The sequence below is a fragment of the Hippocampus comes genome, unplaced genomic scaffold (genome assembly GCF_001891065.2).
Source record: "Hippocampus comes isolate QL1 unplaced genomic scaffold, H_comes_QL1_v1.1 scaffold174, whole genome shotgun sequence".
Lineage (NCBI taxonomy): Eukaryota > Metazoa > Chordata > Actinopteri > Syngnathiformes > Syngnathidae > Hippocampus > Hippocampus comes.
The window spans coordinates 8797924-8823475 of NW_017805983.1; the positions used below are offsets into that span (position 1 = coordinate 8797924).

Consider the following 25552-nt stretch of genomic DNA (forward strand, 5'->3'; position numbering starts at 1 on the left):
GGGGGGGGGGGGGGCAATTCCAAGAATTCAGAGGGTGTGGAATCATAGAGCAAGACATAACACAAGACATTATATCTGCAGCTGACTCAAGCAATGAAGTCAAGACGGAGCTGCAAAACGCTGCTTTGACCACGGATCAATCATGCAAACTGTCAGCTGTCTCGAGAGATTACTCTTAAGTTTCTCTTGACACACACCAGTGTTGACATTATTTCATGCTCGTTTAGATACTAGACTTCTTTCTACAGTCTGTGACGTAATTGAAATGTTAAGTTTAAGGGGTGAATCACAGTCATTTATGTGAATGTTCACATTATGACAGCATTGGGGCCAGTAAGCAACAAAAAATCTGAACAAAGGAAAATGTGGTTTGCTGCCTTCAGCTAACCTCTTACCAGCCTGCTGAAGTGGTTCGCTATAGGCCAGTAGCCTACACAGGGCTAATGCACACGGTTTCATGCAACTTTTGCAGTGAGTGGAACTACTGCCAGAATTTGATTTTAACAGTCAATTCAGATATACATATTCAACGTGTTAACAGTATGGATCCCATTTTTTCAGTGTAAAAAGAACCGTTGCTCATTCATCAGTTTCCTGTCCATGAATGAAAGATGGCGTGCACTAGCGCACTCCGAGTGTGATTGATCGTGTGTCTGTGTACGTGTAAAGGAGAAATGGGGCATGTTAGTAGTGACAACACTTGGCTTGATGGGATGAATTTTACTTCAAGGGATTGAAGTGAGTGAAAGGTCATCCGCAAGTGTGTGGCTGTTGGGTCTACTTCACCATTTCCTTAATTAGAGTCTGGGAGTGTTTTTTGTCAGAAGGGAAGTGTGTGTCCACAGCGGCGTGAAAAGAAATGCTTGGCCGAAATCAAAGTGCTCCGGTTTCATTTTTGCATCAAAACTTCGTTTATCATTCCTCAGCCTGTATAGATTGATTTCCATGTTATGAGTCTTTCCATCTGCTGCTTGCCTTATACAATGCAGCTTATGACAGTAAAGTGTCCCTAAGCACACTCTCTGCTAGGTGTTTCGGCACCGTAGCGAGGCGTTTGCTGAACCCATCAGTGGGGTAGTCAGCCCATTGGCAAACAAAAGCCCAGCAATGCATGTTGGCGGACGCACTCACACGCGCGCACTTTCGCACTTTTCAAGGCTAGTGTTGCCTGTCTGCAAACAGCCGAGGTGAGTCACTTGCAGCCTGGTTGGACCTCCGTTTGTGTGTGTTCAGTCAGCCTACGCGCACACATTGGAAATCTAGCCAAAGCCATGAGCAAACAGATGTCACTTTGGCAAAAAAAACCCAAACAAAAAACAACAACAACAATAACAGCGGTGCATCTCTTTGCTCAAGGGTCACAATGATCTCTTATCTTCAAAATGTCTGTGAGCCTATCGAGTGAGTTGTTGTGGAGGGTTCATTACAACCTACTCTTGTTTTGACTCTGTAGCAACAGTTAAGTCTACACTTAACAAAAGCAATGGGTTCAACAGTTGCCTTGGTGACGACGCTGGACTACAGCCTGATTCCATGCTTCCATCATTCTTTGCCTGCAAGCTGGAAGTGCTCGCTCTCTCCTCGGAGGACTGCCTTGACCCCAGCCACAAGGCAGGCCAGGGCTTATCTTGGGTTGCCGTAGGCTTTTATTGCAACTAGAATAAAGTTGCCTTCGGGTGTTGCGAGCTTTTCCTTGACCCTTGCCTGACCTCTCAGACTTTTGCCCCTCTCTAACACAGCCCAGTTTCCCCGCAAGCATGACCTCATCACTTAAGAAATATCATGCACAAAGGCAAGCCCTCCAAGCAAGAGGAATGTGGAACTTTCAATTGATGTGACTAGAATGTAAAAGCTAAAATCGTCAAGGGCTTTCCATGTATGAAGATGACAAAAAAAAAAAAATGCATATACAGTAATTGCTGCCTGAGGCTTCATGAGGACGTTTGTGTGACAGTCTGACATGAAAGGCTAAATGCCCGAGACGGTCCTTTAGTCGGACCTTGTCAGTCAAATGGCCGGTCGTGGTATTTCCCCGCTCCAGACATCCCAGGGGCTTTTAACGCTAATCTAGTGTGACTTCCGAGCCGTCTGTCGCTCACAAAGGCATGGCTGCTAGCCCAGGTGTTTTTTTGAGTGGGGGCATAGAACTTCTGAGGAAGGCATGGCACTTGCCACGTCGCACTAAATCCAACCGCGTTGATGAGACAGCAGTCAATCTCGCATTGCGCCTGGCACGGGTAGAAGCTGGAAGACATTATTGTTTGTACAATTTTTGGGGAGTTGATAACAGAAACTTCTATCACATGATTCAGTTTCACCAATCGAACATAACCAGTAGCACCGTTTGACTCGTTTTCACCAATTAAACTGAGCAAGGCAGTCACATGACTGCAGAGAAAGCCTCCATGGCCCTGCCCACAAAGAAGTAAAGTCACTCATGACACAAACGGCGCGCGACTCGGTCAGACGAGGCACAGCATCCTCGGCCTCACATTCAATATATGTTTACCCAACACACTGCAAAAAACAATGTGCTGACTGCTGAGATGACTTGTTCCTGTTTTGTAGCGTCATGTAATCTCTCACTGGTGCTGTTTCATGAGTGTAAACAGAGACAGTTAATTTCAGTCCATTTTTTGCGGCTGAATTTAAGTTACTTTGTTACTTTTTATAAAAACTTAATTTATTATGGTTTTAGTGAAAGTGATATTGTTGGGTAATGTGTAAATGTTCACGTTGCTACTTTGTATTCATGCGTATTTGACGTTCATGCCCCGATTAAAATGATAATACAGGAGATGTTACTCACCAGTCACTCAGTACCTTTTTACTGAATACTTTAAAGTAATTATTACTCAGACTACTTTTTACTTTTGAGCCATTATTGTACAGTAACAACGCTCTTACTTGACTACCTTTCTTTCTACTCTACTCTCTGACTACAATGTCAGGCAGTTTGAGCATCAGCACTTCCTTCTGTCTTATAAATGGTAAACATACACAAAGAACTATTTTCAGAACAACTCATTTTTATATATTCTATGAAAAGCATTTTAAAGCATCCAACTCGTGATGGATGCATTTTTCAGAGTGTTGTTGTAGGATCGCGGGCTCATCTCAGGCAAACACATCTTCTATAAAACCAAACCTTAAGAACATATTCCTGGGTGGAAGCTGCAACTTTCTCCCCCGACTTCCAAACATAATCATACACACAGGCACGTCCGCAACACCCTATCATTTGTTTGTGTTCAATTTTCCCTTTCGAATTGCCACTTTCTTTTTTGGGTTGAGTTCTTCCTTCACGTTTGGTCTTTTTCTGTTGAAGGCGTGCGCTTAAAGTAAATAACACACTGTAAAAGACTGTCGAGCAGTATACATGTGATTGACAGCTCAAGGAAGAGCTAAATGTAAGATGGCCGCAATACTGACCGAAACACTAAAATCTAAAAGCTGCACCCTGGATGACCCGAGATTTTAGTGGTCAGTTGACCTCCCCGTGAGACAACCTTCCCTTTGTGTTTTACGGTGTCCTTGTGTTTCTTGTCCCCTTTGCTCCCCCCTTCCACAAGACACACACGGCCACACCCTTGACGAGCCATTAGTCGCCAGAATGGAAAACAGAAAAACAAATCCCAATTGTGGCTATAAACTTCAGACTTGTTTACGGTGTGGGTCTTCTTGGTCACCTCTGTGTGAACTCCCATGACAGACACCACTGTCCCCTCATGAAGGAGCAAAGAACAACACGACCCCAACTTCACCCTTCCCAACCTGCCCTTTGGATGACTTCGGACTGCAGTTTCTCACTATCGTGCAATTCTTGCCTCTCGAGCTTTCATTTTCGGCTTTCTTTTTTTCTCTTCGGCTCTCCAAATAATCACCTCCTTTTATCTACCTTACATGGTTGTCCAATGCTCATTTTGTTTTGTCAACAAGCTAATCCATGTAGCATGCGGTGGTCGCAGTTAATATTTCATTGACGAACCAGTTGTGATTGAATCTGATTTTTTTTCAGAATGATATGCCAGAAGAATGGTGATTGGCCCAAGAAAGGCTGGCACACCATTTGTGTGTGATTTATTGGTAGCGGTAGGGCGCTAATCCTAGCAGGAGAGTGCTTGTTGGTGTTGTTCCATCCTTTTGCTCTCACGGGGAAATAACATAAGGCTCGCGTTGGAAAGGGGCCGGATATTTAATGCAACGATGCAGAAACGTTCCATGAGAAGTTTATTTGTAGAAAAGGCACCTTGGTAATATATGGAAAAGAATTGTGAGATTTTTGTCATGTGTGGAAGTGCAAAGTAACACACATTATAAAAATGACATTTTTATCAGAAAGTATGTGAGAATACATGAAGGAAATGCTGATGGTATATAAATCTACTTGGGCTCTGAAGCAGGTGAGCGGACACAGGTCAATTAATGGAACCCAGAGTTGAAAGCAAACCTGGTGCAGCAGTATTTAGGTGTTATGCTGCAGACAAATGGAATATGCCAACCAAACAGAGGTTGGCCCCAAGTGTAAATGCTTTCAAATTCAAGCTAAAAAATGCTTTTTTTAAACCCTACCTATTACTGCCGAACCTCGTAACAATGTACCTCAAGGGGCAGTTCATTGAAACCATTTCCAATACACTGGCCACCAACTACAATGTATAATACAGTATGAACACTTATAGATGTAAAAACATGAACATGTATTCCAGTGTAAACATATTAATTACAAATACGCGTATAATTATGAAGAAAAAATGATTTTATTAGACATGAAACAAACAACTGTAGCATTCCTACATCATCTCTGAAGTTCAGGATGTGGCACGCCCCAAAGCCCTTCACCATCAAATCCGTTGGCCTCCGACTCTGCCATGATTTTGTTGCCCTTTAAGGATGATTGTCGAAATCGTCGACTTTGCCAATTCTTTTTGAAAAGTTATTGTAATTATGCAAGCCAGCGCAAGATAACCGCTGTCTTTGGGAAGAGAACGCAGAACAGATTATAAGGCAACAAGAACTCTTAAAAAATTGTCGGTGTGCTAACCTCAATAGCAGTGAGAGCAAAGCATGATGGCTTCCTCACCAACTCATTTCAAGCAGGTAACACGTTTCAAAGTACCGGCGCTTTCTTTGAAGCTTTCTAAATCTCAACACAGTCGACAACAGTGTTTTGTTTTGATGTCTTCCTTCCTTCTTTCCAACTTTGCATGCAAATGTTCCATAATTGCTTGAGCTCCTCTTACTTAAAGTTCTCCTGTCTTGACGTGGGGGCTAGTGGCTGAGATTTTAATCTGCTCACCGAGCCATCTGCCACTGACGTTGGGTTGCATATCTCTGGGATTAAATCGGGAGGATGTGCGGCATGTGCGTTGTTCTGAGGCACACGTGCACACACCGGCGTACACGCGACATTTGAAGCAGAAACTTCTCAAGCCACAACAACAACAACAACAAAATGACACATTTTGTTGAGGCACATACTGCCGGGCATGCACAGGAATAAGTGCACACATGTTGAGCAATGCACAAGCAAAGAATGTGAGCCACTGCCGTTTCCCCTGCAGCACAGGCTGCCAAACGACCCTCCAATGCCTGCAGTTAAAGGCTGTGATTACCATTTTATTACACTATGCCATTATTCTGATGCTATCAATGGAAATGAATTGGCCGACAATTGATTTACTATAACCTGGCCCTCCTCTTCGTTGGCCCTCAGGGAGCCTGTGGTGCTCATTGATTTGTTCGCCTTCCACTCTAACAAGGTTTCCACCTATCGAGTTGCGGCACGGCAGAGATCAGGAGATTGTTTTCTTGATTTTCGATAGCCCCATTTTATGATACAGTAATTCTGTTAATTGATTATTAACCAATACGGTATTCGGCTTAGTGCACATAAACAGCGACTTGAAACGAGCTGTGGTTTTGAAACACAGAAATACAAGCTTTGAGCGTTTATATATTGGATCTATGTCCCGTATATCCTGAAACCAGCACCAGAAATGTGTGACTGTCTATGTAGGATGCCTGTCTTATGAGACCTGAAACAAATTGTTGATTTTGTGTTTTTCTATGCAAAATCATTTAAACAGACCCACTAAATTCATCTGGGCTCATCGTGTTTCTACAAGTTTGCATGGCTGCTGGTAAAACTGTTCAGCAGTCTGACTGGAAGTCGAGGGGAAAACTCCCAGCTAGCCACAGGGCATGCAGAACATCATTATAACCAAGTGTCTAAAAGCTGTCGAAAACATTCTCATCACAGCTCAACTGGAGTGCTCACTAATAACCCAGACCATTATGCCTCTGCTCTCCGAGTTGGCACTTCAGCACACATTGCACAAGTAGAGACAAGACAGACATTCTCTGCCACCTTCATCCAGCCCATCAAAAACCTACACGAACTTCTCGAAAGTGATGCTTATGAGATTTTTCTTGGACAGTCTAATTTCACGAAGTCCCTCCATTATAAAGCAAAAGAAGCTGTAGCGCACTAGTTAGAAAGTTATTGGCTTGCCGTTTTCCTGTTTTCATGCGGCGCACAATTGCTGTAAGATACAGACAACATTTAGATGAAAATAAATTCATATGAATTCATCTACGTCAATTACAGTTGTTATCATACGAAACACTTTGACTTGCAGTCTTTCCAGCTTTCAGGAAAACAACTTCACAACATTCCGCCCGGTGTGCTCAGTGGCTTCTCCTGCAAAGTTGTTGGAGATGAGTGAGAAGAGCAGTGTCTGTCATACAAGAAGCCCAGTCAGGAGAGCGGCGGGCCGTGATGTCTGAAACAGCTGACAGACAGAACTAATCCTACCCCGCAGACAGGAAGGAAAAAGGCTGCAGCCTCTAGTCATCTGATCTCTGGTCTCCGGTAGACTTTATGATTTGTGTACATCAGGCAGTTGGTCAATGAACATGCCGCTATCAAGAAATTTGACTTTTACTTACACTCATCAAATAGTGCTAATTTTGTTGAAGGTATTTTTCCAATTTGGGATTATTTGGAATTTTGATAGAAGGCAATCACTCTTGTTCCGGAAGTCATACGCAGGCCGAGTGAAATATTGTTATAGTTTGAGTGTTGAAAAGCACTGGACCCAAAGAGCACACATTAGCACAAGAGTTTCGATAACCGAGGAGACAGCAGGGAGAAGACTTTACCATCACTGCTGACCTCGGTGTCAAACAATCCTAATCCCACAAGATCCTCCCCCAACAGCTCGATTGCACGCCTTAAACCTGACCACGGTTACGAGGCCTCGTACTTGACATATTATGAAGAAACCATCACCGAGTGGAGTCGGAATGGAAAAATGTAGTTTTACATGAACATGAGCATTGACTATTTGCTGTTGTCAGTAAACACAACCGCAGCAGCCATGCGGGGGGTTGGAATACATCAGTTGGCGTGTAAACAGAACTCTGCAGCCGAACTCTGTAGTGAACATCACGTATATAGAAAAGTCAATTATGTTCAATCCTTGACCTCCTTCACGCTCTGTAACCGCTTCAAGAATCAAATGTAAAGTTGTTTGTAGGAGTTTTTTTTTGGGCCGCAGACATTATCCGCCTCTTACCTTCCTCGATACCTTCCATTATCCTAAAAACCATCCTTTCACCTTTGCGATCTCGAGTGAGAAAAACTCTGATTGTTTCTTCATTCACATCTGCCGCTTCACAGCAGAACATTCCATCGGGGAATTACCAGACCATCACTTCTTGCCATACAACACCATTCAGATGCGAGGTGCAAAGAAGAACCTAAACTGGATTCCAAACCAAATGTGTGTCCCGTCCTTTTAAATTGAATTTGATAGATGCAAGTTACATTACGGATAAGCGATAGTCATCTTATGATGAGCAACTATAACTGACGTAATGATCAAGTGACCGAGACAGGCCAATGTAGCGTCCTGGTGAATCAAGACTTCCTTTTGGATTGCAGTCCTGCTAAAACTAAAACTGGGAGCGTAAATGGGGGCACCACTGCTCCTTTAATATAAATCCTTAAAGTACAGGTGTAAGTGCAATGAACACAGAAAGTGCAAGAGGGGATAAGACTGTAATTGCTGGGCTGTCTGGGGTTCCTCCATGGAGGAGGCTTCAGCATGCGTAATGATGCCTGTAAGATGAAAAGGGATTTGACTGCAGGCTCCCGCCCTCATTTAAATCCCCTTCATCCTCTACTCTGACAGGAAGATCCAAGCAGGGCAAGTTGCCAGTGCAAGGACACACGACGCACTCGCAAGAGCGAATTTATTAGCAGCCATTGGTCTTTCCCATTTTTAGACTACCCAGGCATGGTTTTTGCCATCAAAACCAAAACCAACTCTGGAGGTTGGGTTTTCAATGGTAGAATCACACAATGCTTGACCACATGAAGCCAGTTTTAGTCAAACAGAAAGTTGGAGTTCAAAAGCTCTAAAGTGGACTGTTGTCTGATCACAACTCCGCATTGTTTCTTGAGGTTTTTTTTTTTTTGTCCTGTGAGATAATAAGGAGTAAAAAGTTTTGGAATTTACATTTGTCATAACTGAATGAGGCCTGCCGAAATTATCACTCAATGGATGACGTTTTACAATAGGTTTCTTGGATTTGTGGTGTACAGTACATTTCAGTGTCCATTTCTGCAATTTTATCACGGAGCAAGCAGACAGCATCCATTTAGCATCTATTTGGCTTGTTTGTTTGTTTTTCTCAGTACTCCTCGGTTTTGACAGGTCATGACTTGTCCTCCAGTCTGGAGTGAGGTGCTGGTGTTGCATCCATTGCCCCTTAAGTCATAATTGGAAATCAAACCGCCGCTTTACATGTGCATGCATGCCCTTTCCCTCCTCGCCAGCTGGCAGAAGTGTTCATGCCCACACACACACTGCCCACTGCTATTTATGTATTTGCTCAGCCATGCGAGTTAACCCTTTCATGAGCAACCTCAACCTTAGGGCAAGCTGAACGTCAAGTAGAATTATGCCCCCATGTTGCGCATTTCCCCATCTTGCACATACACAGACACATTCCTGCTCTTGTTCACCATAACTCACATCTGGCCTCTTTTAAAGGAGGCCGGCTATTTGCACTGATGCAAGGCTAAGAGCCAGCAGTATATTCCGCACTACAGGTCCCCACCCCACCCAGCCCTCGACAACTTGTACGTGGGCTGTAAAAAACAGATTTTTTTTCTCTTATCTGTCATTCAACAGTTCCCTTGGCAAACGTCACCCTGGTTTATCACCACCTAACGATGAACGTGAAATATAAAAACTACTCATATGGAAACTGCAAGGGTCGGGCAAATGATTGACAGGGCCTATTTTAAAAGCACGCGGTATTGTATATGCAACAAAAGAATCCATGCCGCCGTCTCATATGAAGAACAGCAAGTATTGTGATGTCTTCGCATGTGGTACGGCATACAATTTAAACTTTAAATGCCAAATGACATTTGTTTGTTTTAGAGCAGGGGTCCCCATCCTTTTTTGCCCCACGGACCGGTTTATGTCGGACAATATTTTCAGGGACCGGCATTTAAGGTGTGGTGGAAATAATACAAGAAATTAATATGGTATGAGCTGCATGAAAACTGAGGTGTTTTCGAAATATAATAATAAACACAAGGAGCGTCTAATCTGGCCGCAACACTCCAATCGCTATGGCAATGTTTAATGCCTTCAAAATACGATACAATGCAAATTCAAAGTGCATGAAAATGACGACTCACCACAGCCCCGAGCTTGATTTTCTGCAACCAGACGGTCCCATCTCGGGGTAATAGGAGACAACGACACCTCAAGTGTGTTTTACGTCAAGTCTACTTCGTAATTTTGTTTTAGTCGCCGTTGCTGCAGAAAATCCCCGCCTCACACAGGTAGCATGTCGGAAATAGCAACAGTGCTACTGTGGCGATCTCAGAATATTCAGCCATAACTTTAATCCAGTTGTCTCGAACGTACTTTTAAGGCCGCCGTCATTTGATCTCCAGCAGTTTTTTTACTCATTTTGCGAGCTCTGGTGTTTTGTTTTTGAGCGGAATCGGTCACGTGACTGAGAAGCGTGACACACACGGATGTAACGGAGAATCCGATAATTTTTCAAAATAAAACATCTTTCGTATTCCGAAATAAATAAAACGGAATTAAGGCAAGTTCTTTCTGTGCGGCCCGGTACCAAATGCCCTGCGGACCGGTACCAGTCCGCGGACCGGCGGTTGGGGACCCCTGTTTTAGAGGGCTTTTTACTGCACCGGTATAATCAAAGACAATAAAGATAACACTAAACTCTTTGTTATGCATTGTTCAAAAACTAGCTGCAAAACTTTTGTAAATATAGTCCTTAGTTTAATGTAAAATATCACCACTTTTAATATGGGAATGAAAAAGTTGGAGGATTTCCATCTTTGATGAAACAATATATCATAAATAAGTGAAAAAAAATGTCAACAAAATATTTCAATGTATATAATATGTAAATACGTATACCATAAACACACCTCCATGCTAAACGTTTGTGCATTCGATGGAAATAAATGGAATATATCTGCTGGGAACAAACAGTGTCACATTGACCCTTGCGTCAAGAGCAATCAAATTCTGTACTTATTTCCCATATTTATTTCCCACACTGGTAGTCGTGTAACTGCATTTAAGTCATGACGTGAATGGAACCATATCTTGTCACTTGGGCTTCAGCGATGGGGGGGAAAAAACAGGAATGGAAAAGTCCAGCTGTATTTACTCACACCCTAAGCTTTCTCCCTGTCTATTTTTCGTCTTTGAGCTTTACCTCGCCTTGGTAGGCGGATCCTTTGCTCTCTTCGTCTGTGGAGAGCCAGTCTCTCACCATTCCCACGCAAACAGTTGCCAAAGCAAATTTGGCAAGAGGATATGGAGACCCTGCTCTCTTTCCAAACCTTCCAATTTCTTCCCGTCTCTCCTCTTATGTGTGCGCTCCTTTCCGTGCTTTCCAAGCTTGTGGTACAAGAGTCATTCTATGCCTGCTCACTCTTTTCTTACATGACATTATTCTTTTTCCTTTCATTCCTTCCTATATAAAATTTCCATGTTCAGAGAGGCGGAAATATTTGCTATTTCTTTGTGAGCGGAACGCATGACGCTTCAGCAAAAAAAAAAAAAAAAAAAAATTATATATATATATAATGAAATGTGAATACATTAATAATATTTGTCCAAAAATAATTTGGCATGTGACAAGTGTCCCTCCTGCCCCCACGCCCACAACAACAGTTGCGTACCGTGCCACAAACAGCTCAGAAGTGCTGTGGATGCTGAGGAGATCCCCTCCAATGGTATATATATATATATATATATTTTTTTTTACCACTTGTTCGATAAATAGTCATGCTATGATGTAGTTATTTGGATGTCTTTCCATCTAAGCAAAACTGTGCGTGTCTTTGAGCGTTTTATGCTTCCTGGACAGTATCTAGCGTTCCTCTTTTTTTTTTCCCCCCAACCCTTGTGACCTTTTTTTCCCTTCTCTGTTTTTACTGATGTGGCTGGGAGAGTTGAACTTTCCTTCCTTTCGGGACCAGGGCACTGATGTAGCTTCTTATCCTCTCATTTGTTCCACTGGATCCCTGAATGTTTGTCTAGTTGTGATATTAGATAGCCGCCACTCTTATCCAGTGCTGTAGATTATAAAATCAGTACTCTGTCCATCCAGGACCTTATTTTTATCAGTGATATTTCACCTTTAACCCATCGTACAGCGAGCAAGCAGCAGCAGCAGCTCTTATTTCACTTCTGTTTTGTCTACAAGCCTCGCTGGACTCTTCCTGGAAGTCGAGGCTGGTGAAAAACAGCAGACTCACTGCTGTAAACAGGGTACAAAGGATGTAGAAATACATGTTTAAATATGAAGCGTTACAGCGTCCCTCCCAGGAAGAGACGTGAAAGTTATTGGAGTGACATTTAATGATGTGTCAATATATGAAAAAACAAAAGTTTGCTTTGGGTATAGGATGTGTTTTATGAGGGGGTTAGGTTAGGATGAGTGGGATGTTCATCTTCCTGTCCAGACGAAGCCCCAACAAGTTAAAGTTTTACAAACTTATCACAGTTACTTTTGTGCTGAGCAGAGAAAACTTTCTCACTGTGTTTCCTTGATCAAAGTGAATTCCAGATGAGGTCATTTTAAGTGTAGTCAGCACATCAGTTCAAATTCATGTCGGGGATAAGCCTAAGCAGCCCGGTCTTGAATAATAATCATGCTTAACATTGTAGTGTGCCAGTGGTATTATGGTGACTATAGACGTTTTTTTTTGGGGGGGGGGGTTCTTTTTTTTGCAATTTACTTTATTGAATACAGTCACTGTTCTTCGAAGGAAATCCCCAGCCACTGGAAAGATGGCAGGAGGAACAAGTTGCCAAAATTGGAGCTGTGCCTGTGCCTTTGATGGCACAACCTGCAAGCGCACTTGAGCAAAGTCACACGAAACGGGCGCTGTCTTTCCCTTTCTTTTGTTTTGCGGTTAGAATTCAAGCAGCGCTTCACATGAGTCAAACTGTGATTAAGATATTAAACTTGGGAGGTGATAAAACGCTATCCTTCCCGCACCAAACATATCACCCTTTTCGGAGCAGAGGTGGTTCATGCCTGAGGGGGAAACTTGAGAGACACATTAGCATTTGTTTATTTGCTCCAATATGAACAGCCAGTGTATTACTTCTCAACCCTTTGGCCCCGTCTGTTTTGTCAGCAAGGTAACCGCATGTTTGAAATGTGTTCGTCGATGTACACGTATGTGGCTGAGACTGCAAGAGGTGGCGATCTTTACATTTCCCTACACGAGAGCGCCTCCTTTTTCATCACCATGGGGCCTCCACTAGAAAGACAAGCAGAGGCCAATGTTAGGTCACTGGCAGGGTTTGGCTCTGTTCACCCTCCTGAGTCAAGAAAGAGCAAAGAAAACAGGTTTCTGGACCTTTTGCCTTCACCTTCAAAGGGGAATATTAAGCAAGGCAACCAGTTTAGCACCATACCAGTAAAGACTATTTGCCACTTACAGTCAGGCAATCTTAAGTCACATTATGCGGTGAAAGCAAGAATTGTTTCCTGTTTAAGGAAATGGTAACTGCGGACAGTGGAATTTTCAAGCGTGCCCAAGATTTACAGAGTTGGACTGCATTTTAAAAAAAGCCTCATGGCTCACTGCTAAATTCGCAGTGTAAAACTTGTGAGACTACGTGAAAGCAGATGTATTCATTATTTTCAAAAACGGTGTTGCTTGCTTTCCGGGCAACCAGAAACTTGCTTGTTTGTTAAGGACATCCTCTAATCTTTGACACAGGAAGTGGTCTCAGACAAACAGACAACTCCAGGTTTGAGGGGAGGCGGTGACAGAATCTGAAGCAAGGCGAGGGTAGTGGCGGGTGACAGAATGTGTCACGAAAGAGATTCTGCGTTACCTCATAAGAAGCTGCCTGTCACAAGAGAAGTAGCTAAGCCCGTGGGATTTGACGGCGTTTTTCTAAAGTGACACTCCGTGCAGTCTGCAAAGTCCTCACTTGAAAACTTTCCTAAGGCAAATTTCACCTCTGCCGTGAGATCAAGTTTTCAGAAAACAGGAAGATCTTCTCAAGCCCTTCTGGCATCATTCCAGCAAAGTTGTATGGAGGTAACCTTTCCTACAAGTCTGTTGCGTTTCTGACTGAAGGCAACCCCCTTAGACTCAGATAAAATAAATATTTCATCAATCGTCTACACCCACAATGTCTCTCTCTCTCTCTCCCCCCAACTACTGTAGCTTCCATATGCGGAAAAACTTCCACAATCACGATTTTCTGTGAAGCATCAAACATCGCATCCGGGTGTGTAGTCGTGTTTACTGACGCTATGATGTTATGCAGCAGTACTAATGCTGTAGTTTGTCCGACCGCAGTGAGATGCAAGCAGTCTGGATGAACGCAACACTGAAATCCTACATTGATAAAAAGTCCGCACTTTATTTTTCACACTTGATTATCCATTGACGAGTTATTCTCCATCACATGAACGTTTGCACACTAATCTAGAGGTGGATGCCTAATTCTGGTGTCTTGTTAGTGGTCCAGAAATATAGCATGGAGCCCACCTCTCTTGCCACATTGAAGCCACCATGATTACATCGATTGACATCGACTTCATGCGCTTGGGCATGGTGATTTAGCGGCATGCCAGATGACCCTCCGAAGCGCGAGGCCTTCTTGTGGTAGGCTAAAATGTTCGCTGAAAGCTACGCTGAGTTGCTGATTTGTAAATCCTGGGGTTGGTCGGTTCCCGGCGTTGCAGACAGCTCCAGTTCAGTAGGTCCGAAAAAAGCTCATGGTGTAATTCACCGACATCCAAAAGCACTTCTGTATTGTACGTGAGCTGAACATGCTGGGCACATTACTGATATGATTTTATTTAGAAGGTCGGAATTTACTAGCAGAGTGTTGTATGCAACATGCATGGAAATGTCTTCTTTTGTACAAATCAAGCATACGTGACATTTTAGAAGCCATAATATTCCTTTTTCATTGGGGCAAAAAGGTCTGTTAAGGTGAAAACGGAAAACAGCTTTCAATGAGTGTTTTTCAAACAGCCGAACTTTGGCAAACATCGGTGGTTTGCAGACAGAGGAAGTGCTGTGAAACTCTGAGGGTTTCAAAACGCCCAGACAGCCTTCTAACTGAGCAGGCTGTTATCACCCCACCCATCCTGTCTCACACACTGAGACATACTGACATCCACTTGCCCAGACACGTGTGCACATAGGAGCCCCCTGCACGGCGGACCTCTGTGGCAGCTGCCACAAGGCTGCCACCACCAGTTGTCCACATACAGTATGCTGTTGCATCCCTGTGACTTAGTTTCCCAGGACATAATTTCTCGGCCTCCACCTGACACTCTAGGTTACGTTATTTCGCTGTTATTGCAATAAAGAGCCACATTGCAGACAGCGGGATGACACCGTTATGTGGATTTTACAAGGTGGTATGTTGCCAGTAGGTGTTGTAGCTCAATAAACGTTGCAAACAAGTCATGTCTAACACACACGGCTAATCGGAAACACTTTATCTGAAAAGTGTGACATCCCGTCTATGTTGTGTAATCCACACCGGATCATAAAGGGGTTGGTCTGATAAGAGCATGGACGCACACACACACACACACACACACACACACACACACACACACACACACACACACACACACACACACACACACACACACACACACACTATTTTGTATGTCTTCTGCACACTCGACCAGGATACATGAAGAACCACACACTCTCATTGGATTTTAAATGGGCCAGATGTTAGTGAATTATAGTGTACCGCACTTGATTTGGTCCCTTGAAACCGCTCTGTGGGTTTTCACTAAGTGCTACAAGCACAGTCAAGCCTTAGAAAAATTAAGACAGTTCAATTTTTTTGAACAGTCACTCTTGTCGTATGGGCCTTGGCCCCCAAACTCAGAAGCCACCCCAAATGAGCGCCATGATTTCAACTGGATACTTCCCATCACCTCCTCCTAGTGGAGCTTTTCGGCTGCACTGAGGCACTGGCAACCCATAATCCACGAGAAGAGGACAGGCACGTGGCACAGAGACTTTGCCCAGAGCGCACTGTCGTGTATGTGCGCGCACACTCATGTGTTGTTCGCCACATTCTCTGCTTATCTGTAGACACAAGCCTCTATTAATATCTAGGACATATCTCCTCATCTCGCCTATAATGCTGGCAACCACAGACAGGACTCCCCTAAGATATTGTCTATCTGAGGTTATGCACTGAAACTGTAATATCCACCTGACCTCATATCAAAAGGTTCATGGTCTCTAAATTGATTTTGTGTACCATAGACAGACTACGTGTGTGTGTGTGTGTGTGTGTGTGTGTGTGTGTGTGTGTGTGGCAGCTAGTGACAGCCCCACTTTGGAGAGGCTGAGGTCAGTGCCATAAAGTCAGCCTAACAGAGGAAAGAGAAACAAAACCCTATTTGTCTATCTGTATGGGTGTGTCTGTGTGTGACAGACAGACAGGCACGCACGCACGCACATATACACACACACACACACATACACACACACGCACAGTGCCCCAGTCACCTCTTGACTTCACTCTTGGCAACTCATGAGCAAACACTCCTTGCTAGATTGGTTTTGGTTGGTGTGTGACAACTGTGTGACACATTACCATCGTCTGGACTGCGTGTGTGTGTATGTGTCCTTCAGTTGCTTCAGGATTAGCACACCATCAAAGTCACCCAAAGTCAATACAGTACCGCATCCAAATTTAAACACACAGGCATTTCCAGTTATCTGTAACCTCCCCTGGCACTCCTCTATCAGTCATTCTTGTTTACACACAAACATGTTGGTTTTTCTGGCACAATATGGTGCATTTGCAGTTCACTGACCTTCTCGTGTGACACTTCTTGATTGGGAGCCAAGTGGGGAAGACCCTTCTCATGACATTAGGAAAGCGCATTCATTTGGATGTACTTGGACCCATGTGGTTATTATTATTTTTTTTTTTTGCATGTAGAGTAAATGAGTAAGTCTCGGTAATAATTTTTTCCATTTGTGTTAAGGGTTAGGAAAAAAAAACCTTTTTTTTCAGCGATGCAACAGATGTAATGCCAATATACTGACATAATCCGTCGATGTCCTTTCCTTGAAGGTGTCGGATCCCATTCCAATGAAAAAACCCAAACACGAAGACATCCCAATCCAATCCCCTGCCGCCGACAAGGAGAAGCAACATGACTGGCTACAGTCCTTTTCCAACCCCAATAAGGTCAGTTTCACCCACATGTAAAAATACTGTATCATCTAACTGAAACCTTGTACGATGATAACGCTAATACTTACATATAAACTCCCTTTAAAATATTCATTTGAAGAAGGGGAAACGCCCCAAGCCGATGAGAGGTTGAGTAGAATTCACAGCGCAACCACAATAGCGCTTTCATCAAACTTTCCAATCCAACGATATCACTGCGGAATTGTCTAACAACATTTTCATGCTTGGCAATTTTCCCCTGAGACCTCGGTGGTTCTGTTTTGCTGTTTTAAGGACCTGGCTTCGTTGACCAGAATTGTTCCACAAACAACAATCTGAGCACCCAAGTTCCCAATTCCTCATGGCCAATTCCCTTCACATTGCCCCCTCTTAGTGCATATTTGCAGGAACTCAATTGTGCATGCGTGTGTTTTGCGCACTGATCATGAATTGTGTCAAATTCAATTTCTTGCCAATGGCAGTCAATAAATCACATTTCATGCATTTCCCCCTCCCAGGGCTTCAACTGCATTCAGCCGAGACAGAGGCCATCGGCTTTTAGACCCTGGTCGCCACAAATCTATGTTGGTGATAAGGAACCCTCCAGTCACCCGCTCGCTCTGCTAAGAGACAAGTAAGTCCATGTCTATGTTGGAGGCGAAAAAAAAAAAAAAAGAATAAATACTTCCAAATACTTACCTTTGCTCTGCTGGGAGTCATTTCTATTCTTAAGTGTGAGAGATGACAATCGCTTTGTTCCACCGGATCCGATGAACTTTTTCTGACCGTACTGCAACCTCCCACACTTCACCATTAATAGACATTTGACACACTCATGCTATTAATATCCATTTGGCATTGTGCTGCCAATACCGCCTGTAACATGACTGTAGATCTGGCCCAAATTCTCCTGTGGTGGGAGTAGAATGGGATGCAAGTCCTGGACTGCATTTGAGTCTTTCTTTCAGTTGATTGGTCTTGACTGTTTTCCAAATGACCACGATGACACCAACAGTATTCACTTGGAGGCAAAGTCAAGCTTTCGACGTTGATCATAAACCTTTCTCTCCACTAAACTGATCTGAATGGTCTGGCTTCTTCTAGCTTCTACAACTACAAAAGCCTGGAGAATGCTGTGGCCCCTAACGTTGCCCTCACACCGTTACCCCTGGGAAAGGTGGGTCCAATGTCCCCGTCGGTCCCCAGCACGTCGCACCCAAGCGCGGGGGAACCTCCAGGTGAGGGCGCCAATGCCAGCTCTCGACCTCGCAAGCGAAGAGTCACAGGGGAGCTCCAGCTTCCGGCACCTGAGGGGGCCTGCTCCCTTACCTCCACTGCCAGCAAGCCACCGCAGGATGACAAAGACTCAGAGGTGGAGATTGAAGTGGAGAGTCGTGATGAGTGTAAGCTACGATCTTCTGTCCCACCAGCAGAATACTGCACATATGAAGAAGCCATTGACTCGTGGAAGCAATTTATTCCCAAGCCTCAGCCTCTCTCTTCTCCTTCTCCACAGTCACGTCGTCTTTGTCCTCCCTGTCGTCACCGTCCTTCACTTCGTCCAGCTCAGCCAAGGACCTGAGTTCACCCGGCGCCCTCGGGCCCATCTGCACCGTCACGACAGTTGAGGGCACTACCCCTGCAGCTGCTCCCATCTCAGCACCCATCACCCCTCCCGAATTGGGGCTGGAGTCAGAGCTGGAGAGCCTGCGGCAGGCGCTGGACAGCGGACTTGACTCCAAAGAGTCAAAGGAGAAGTTCCTGCATGAGATAGTGAAGATGAGGGTGAAGCAGGAGGAGAAGCTGGGATCCGCCCTACAGGCCAAACGCAGTCTGCAACAGGTAGGACTCCACGTGCATAACATGGCAATTCTTGCAAGTGAGCGGGCTCCATTTGAATTCCTAGGAAATCGACCAAGAAACAATTTTTGCTTCAATTCACAATTTAGCATTCTCGGGCTTTGGAATACGTTGGTGCGTTACATTACAACAAAGCAAGCCCTAAAATTGAAATTAAACTCCGTAAAAAGTTGACAGTAAAAAGTTCATATCAGTTGTGCCTCAAAACACAGAATAGGATGATAAATGATAATCACTGCCTGCAAAGCTAAGCATGAGTTGGCAAGTGATAACAATGAGAGCGGATGTTGCTGCAAAAAGGAAAAGCCAGACTTCCATTTTTATATTTGGTCTTGGAACAGGAACAAGAAAATGCAGTTGAAAGTGTCTGTGTGTGTGCGTGTGTGTGCGCGTGCGCACGAGCAGAACAAAAATAAGTCTTGAGCAACCCAAAGCTACTCCAGTGCAACGACATTCCACTCTCAATTTGTATCCGTGCTCTGAGGAGGCGGCAAGAGAAAGTACAAGCTACAGGAACAACTCAAACAGCCAACAAGCTGCAGGCTGAATGAAGTGTGGTCTCGCTCGAAACGAGCACCATTCCTGCTGGCTTTAGCTGAACCAACACGAGCTGCTGAGACGGGAAGTGTTGAAAGTCGGGCCTCATGTAAAGCCTGTATAGAGTCAAGGGCGTGATAGGGATCGCGTCTTTTTCTTGGAACCAACAAAACTTGATGACAGACATGTTTGTCCAAACTGTGAAGTTCCCATGAGTAGGCTTTGGTTACTACTAACACACACTCGCATGCATGCACACGCGCGCACACACAGAGTAATTTTGAGGAAGGAAATCTCTCTTCAGTTAGCCTACACATTGTCCTAACCCTCGACTTTTTGAAAGTAAACACTGACATTGATACTGGTGCGTACTGGAATTCTGGAGTAAAGTCAGGCTTCACTTTTAGAAAACCAATCTTCTCAATAGCCAAGAGGAAAAAAAATACAGTGGAGATTGTCCCTTACTTTGGATCACAACAACTCCAATAAATTGTCGTTTTCCAGGAGCTGGAGTTCTTGCGGGTTGCAAAGAAAGAGAAGCTGCGCGAGGCCACTGAAGCCAAGCGAAATTTGAGAAAGGAAATAGAGCGCCTGAGAGCCGAGAGTGAGAAGAAGATGAAGGAAGCCAACGAGTCGCGGATTCGTCTGAAGCGGGAGCTGGAGCAGGCCCGCCAGCTGAGGGTCTGCGATAAAGGCTGCGAGGCCGGACGTCTGCGGGCAAAGTATTCGGCACAGGTCTGTTGGACTTTTAAATGCAAACACTTTTTCACCCGCAAGAAAATTGTAGTGTCTGGAATTCTGCGCGCTTTTACCAAACATACACTTGTACTTGTGTAATTGCCGTGGGTTGCCATTTCTGTTTGAAAGCCCTTTCAAGGTCCGCAGAGAAGGAAAGAAAGAAAAAAAAAATCATTTCCTCTTCTCCGGTCAAAAATAAATGGGCGTCGCCCCAAATGCAGAGACTGAAGTCCCCCCCTCACTCGGAAAGGAAACAGGAAGGCATGTCGACTCCCCTGAGGCATCATGGGAAATGCAGATTAGACAAAACAAGGCGGAGGGATATGCTCTCCGGCTGCGTCGCCCTCCCTGGAGAGACTATTTGAGAGGTTGCCTTCAAAAAGCAAGGCGGCAGACATTGACAGTGGAATTTGAAACATTTTCAACTGTTAAAGTGGTTTAATCAAGTAAACGCACACTTGTGGCAGGTTGGCCAAAAATCAATTTTGGTATAACTCTGAAGAGAACAGGCAGAGCACAGAGATTACCAACTCGGATACGTCCGCCACATTTCATCCGAATGACTTTGGTTTGCCATAATGTGATGCAATAAACCCAGGCCAGGTTTTTCCAGGCCCACCCTCCACCAATCAATGCACAGCACCATGTTTAGCTCCACCCTTCCGGACGATTCGGATGAGAGCACGACAGTTCGCGTTACATAGATTGGGATGGGTTACAATGGAAAGCATGAAAAATGTGTCCCATACCCACTGGAAGCAAATGCTGCATCATGCAGAAGGCGGTGCGTCTTGTCTCTCTCATTTAATCGACAAAGTACCCCCCCCCCGCCACTAACTGAACTCGTTGCATCTGTCTGTCATGTCTCGTCCTGTCTGGGGTGTCTCATGTCATCCGTCTGTCCTGTCTCATCTCATTTTGTCCGTTTCTTTGCCTCGCCTGTCGGTCTGCTTGTCTATGGGTGGAGGGGGGGGGGGCAATGGGGGTCACTAATTGGATCATTGCTCTCACTGTCAGAAAACGCTCTGGTGTGTGATTTCATCTGCGTCCCGTGATGTTTTCCAGATCGAAGACCTCCAGATGAAGCTGCAGCACGCCGAGGCTGATCGTGAGCAGCTCCGAGCCGATTTACTGCAAGAGCGGGAGGCCAGGGAGCACTTGGAGAGGGTGGTGAAGGAGCTGCAGCAGCAACTTTGGCCCAAATCGAACAGCGACAAAGACTTGACAGCCAAGGACAAGGACATGCCGTCCAAAAAGTAATCCAGGAGCCAAGTCCCTCACGCCCCCTCCGTCCCCGCCTCCGGTGCAAAGATTCCCGACACTTCACACCAGGCCGAGGCCTCCAATACACAAGCGGTGTTGGTCATGCTTACGGTGAATAAAACCAACCTGCGGCATTTTGGGTCCTCATCCATGTCCAAGAAAAGAAAAAGCTGCGCCATTCAAACTCGGACTCTCAGCTTCATACTTTCAGAACTGATAAGTAGATCGCAAGAGGGAACGTGTGGTTGTGTCCGTCCGTCTCTGACAAGGCAGGTAGGGGCAGTCTGTGATGTGAAATGCTGAAAGATGATCGTATTCTATTAGTCAAAGAAGAAAAGCCGCCACGTTTGTCCCTTGACGCGATGAGGACGGAAGATTTTCAGCACATGATAAGCTACGTAGACTATGTCAAGAAAACATACTTTGTACATGCAAATAAATCCGAAGATGAACAATACAAACAAATGAACTATCCACATGTGCCGCCATTTTTTTTTAAATTCGTTTTTAGGGAAGCCATCCCAGCCGACAAGGAGGAAATAATCAAGTAATATGTTATTTCAAATGTCTTCACACAACGAGCACAACCGCTTGCGAATTGATGTCATCGAATCTTGGATTTAAATTTTTTTTTTTTTTTTGGAGGAGGGCAGGAGGGGCGAAGAGAAACCGCTGTGGTGAAGACAACCTCCAGAAGCGAGCACTTGATTTCGAATCATCAAACTATCGGTCTTTGTCCCAGTGTTGCCCACACTAAGTCCAATGAACACGGGTCACCAGCCATATTTGTGTTGAACCATTTGGGTCAAAACCCAGTCGTCGAATCTTCTCAAGATACAATATTCCACATGTGAGCGTGGCCTTGTTTTCTCATCTCGTTACAGGGGAGTGAGAAAGCTGGCGTTTATATTCCTTTTATGAATCAGTTTCTACCCGTATGGGACACCCTTGGCAAAAACCACAAATATTCATGTTCATTAAATTAAAGGTATGTAAATATATATTTTGAGGGACTTAACAATAATGAATGGCACTTTGTCCTAACAACCAACCGTTTTTATGCATTGTACTCCCAACTTCTGTCTTCAACCTGATTTTGAAAACACATGAACGCTACCGTATAGATCCAGTTAACATTTTTGTTGCTTATATTCATCCTCTATTAAATATCTTTCTGTTCACCTCAGGCAAAGTATTGTAAATAAACCGAAAGAAAAACAAGGCTCAACCTGTTACTGCCTGATGAAGTCTCGATGGAACTGTTGGAATCAATCGAGTTGGCCAAAACATATGAACCGTTGACAAATCAGGAGGGGAACTTGAGTAAATGGCTGCAGCTACACGGTGACGGTGGATGAAGGTGTTTGAAAATGATGTCATAGTTTGAGACCTTGAAAAATCACAATTTCCACCTTTGAGTGCAAAAATCTATTTTGTTAGAAGTCATGCCAGCCCATCACCATGGCAACAATTTTTGTGGTTGTTTTCCCCATTGATTTATCACCAGTCTGTATGTTAGTAGCGGGATTTCTTAAAAAAAAAAAAAGACCCTGCACAAACAATCACATTTGGATTTTTCTTAAAAAAAAAAAGAACAAAACAAACAAAAAGAAGACAGTGGCTGGAAGATGCCGTTGCAGTGGGTACAATGCAATGCGAATGTACATTATGTTCATGCTATTTTTCCTTTTGATTGTTAATGTTTTAAATGAGAAATTTTATTGCTTGTCTGTTATGTTCACCTTTTTGAAAAAAGAAAAAAAAAAGAAAACTCATATTTTTGTTTATGCATGAAACTGAAAACTTTTGCCATTCATATCGTCAAATATTGGGCATTTACAGTATACTGTTCATGTAAGGGGGTTTATCGTGTATGCAATTTGTCTTTTCGAGGAGGGGGAAACAGTAACTAAAAGCAGCAAGCTGTACACATGCATTGAAAACAAACAAAAAAAAAAAACAACAATGATTCCAAAATGATGTATCAAATGCAATGCTGGACAACCTCAAGTGCCTGACACTGGCGAAAGGTTTCCAGAAGAGGAAAGCTGAAGAAGCAGCTTAACAGGGAGACAACGACTTTATAAAAAAGGCAAAAAAAAAGTCACTTCCTTCCTCAGCAGCTCTTTTTTTTCTTTTTTTTTTTAATCAGCCATCCAAGAACAACCAGTTTACATGTTTCTTTGTCAATGCAGAGAACAGTTTAAAAATCACTATTAATAACACGTAAAGCTTTTTTCCCCCCCTGGAGTGCGTGCTTTTTTTTATTCCTCATTTGGAATCGATGATGTGCATGAGCGAACACTTTTGTAGGTGATCTTTTGAAAAAAAAATAGTGATGATAATAATAAGCCACTTGCTTTGGTAAGTTGTTGCTGAGGGTTGTACATAAAGAGTTTTATGTGTTTCATCCGAGTTTGTGAACATGCTGTGCTAAGGCATTGCATGGTAAGGATAATAAAGAGGACGTTGTTTTTTTTTGGTTTTTGTTTTGTTTTGCTGTAAAAGGCCAGCTGAATCCATCAGACACTCCCCCTCAGAGAAAGACTCTGCGTCTGCCATTTTGGCGCGCCTACAAATTGTTCAATTTTGTAATCGCTTTTACTCTCTAAAAAAGTTGATATCATGTGTGTGGTTTTGTTGATGCATGGTTTTCTACAAGGGAGGCAAGAATGACATTGGCCTCTCATTCTCCCGTGCAAAGGCAGAGAATGCTCTTGTTTTCACAATGATTTTTGCCAGGAGAGCAATAACGATCCGTATTCATAAATAATTGCCAGTGTAACCATTTGAAGATGAATTTGCAAAATGTAAATATTTTTTTCATTAACAATATTGTATAATATATGTACATGGTGTTTCCTTTTTTTTTTCAAAATGAAGTCTTTTCTTACAATAGATGTCTTGTTTAATTGTTTTATAATTTGTGTTTGGAAATGTTTCAAAAACAGTTCATGCAGTGCGTAAGAGACGATTCCCCACATAAACAAGTTAAGCCAATTCTTTGCTTTTTTTTTTGACTAGTCTTTGTATTGCATTTTTTTTCAACAATTCATTCATTTTTACTGTACGTTTGGTAACATAGCAGAACTCTCTCTCACCCTCTCTCTCTCACACACACACACACACAGACACACACACACAGACACATGCACACATGGTCATTTTAAAGATTGTTCCCCCAGCATCCTTTTGTATCTGTTTAGCCCTGTGCTGCTAACGCTATATCCAACATATTTTTTTATGTAAGACGCTAATGGAAGCTTTCCCATTTATCCATGCCACATATGCAGTACGAAAAGCTCGGCCCACTCATGTGATCCCCTCGTTTTTGCTCATCTTTTCCCAACAGCACCCCTCTCGCACGACACCGACAATATTGTAAAGTAAAGGACTTTATGAGATTATGTTTGAAAATAGCTATGCTTATATACTGCAATGACTGAATGTACAGTGTATAGATGCATTACCAGAAATAAACTTGTTTGTCCAGATTGAATGGCCCACTTTCCTCGCTGCTTATTTAGTGAAGCCCTTCGAGTCGCAAACATTGCACACAACGCTCCGGGGCCCCTAATTCAGCTTGCCGATGAATGTATGAATAGGTAACAGGAACGAAGTGATTAATAGACATCCTTTTCCCACCTATTAAAATACACATCTGAGTAGACCATTTTTTCCCACTGAGTTTCTTCCCAATCAGGGTCACGTGTACACTCATGGTTGAGGGCCAAAATGAAGGAATGCAGTGTAAAAATCAAAGCCGAGTAAACATCTGTAGATCTGACAAACGAATTTTTCCCACTTTATTGATTTATATTAGATATATCATCTGGAAATTTCACCTGAAAGCCAAATATCCCTAACTTTTACTCGGGGATATTTGATCGTGAGTAGTGGATCTTGTTTCCGAGAGCAGTCAAAACTTCCCAAAACTCTGACGTTTCACGCCATCAGCAGAGCGGGCCCGTCCACCAGACAGTAGCAGTACAGTATAGCGCATAGGTCTATTGACTGACCCAATTACAGCAGTCACAAGAGGAAAAATACCCCACAGTGAGCTCATTAGTCTCTGGAGCCTCTCTGTAGCTCTCCGTCTTCCTCAGCCTCGCTGTCCCCTGCTGTTTTATAATGTACAGTCAATTACAAAGTCATGTTTAATTCATGAAAACATTTTTCTTTATTACAGCTGAATGAAGTGTTTTCTAATTTGCTGGCACATAACTCTTGTCAGATATACGGTATGAAATACATTTTATGCAGTTGTGAAATAAAAATCAAAGATTGTAAAAAATGGCGCACAAAAGTATTGGAACATATGTAGTAAAGGCGCACTAGTTAACAAGAATACCATATTGTGGTTGTTACAGCTTTCAGATTGT

At 43.5% G+C, this 25552-nt stretch overlaps 1 protein-coding gene across 1 annotated transcript in view; it reads left to right on the forward strand.

Moving 5' to 3' along the window:
- Positions 1-24669, forward strand: part of skia (v-ski avian sarcoma viral oncogene homolog a) — a 65400-nt gene extending 40731 nt beyond the window's left edge. The window contains exons 4-9 of the mRNA XM_019890669.1: positions 16671-16787; positions 17291-17406; positions 17877-18175; positions 18289-18614; positions 19674-19904; positions 20973-24669. Of these exons, the coding sequence (XP_019746228.1) occupies positions 16671-16787; positions 17291-17406; positions 17877-18175; positions 18289-18614; positions 19674-19904; positions 20973-21167 (1284 nt within the window). The 3' untranslated portion in view covers positions 21168-24669. The remainder of the gene's footprint in view (positions 1-16670; positions 16788-17290; positions 17407-17876; positions 18176-18288; positions 18615-19673; positions 19905-20972) is intronic.
- Positions 24670-25552: the final 883 nt, after the last annotated feature.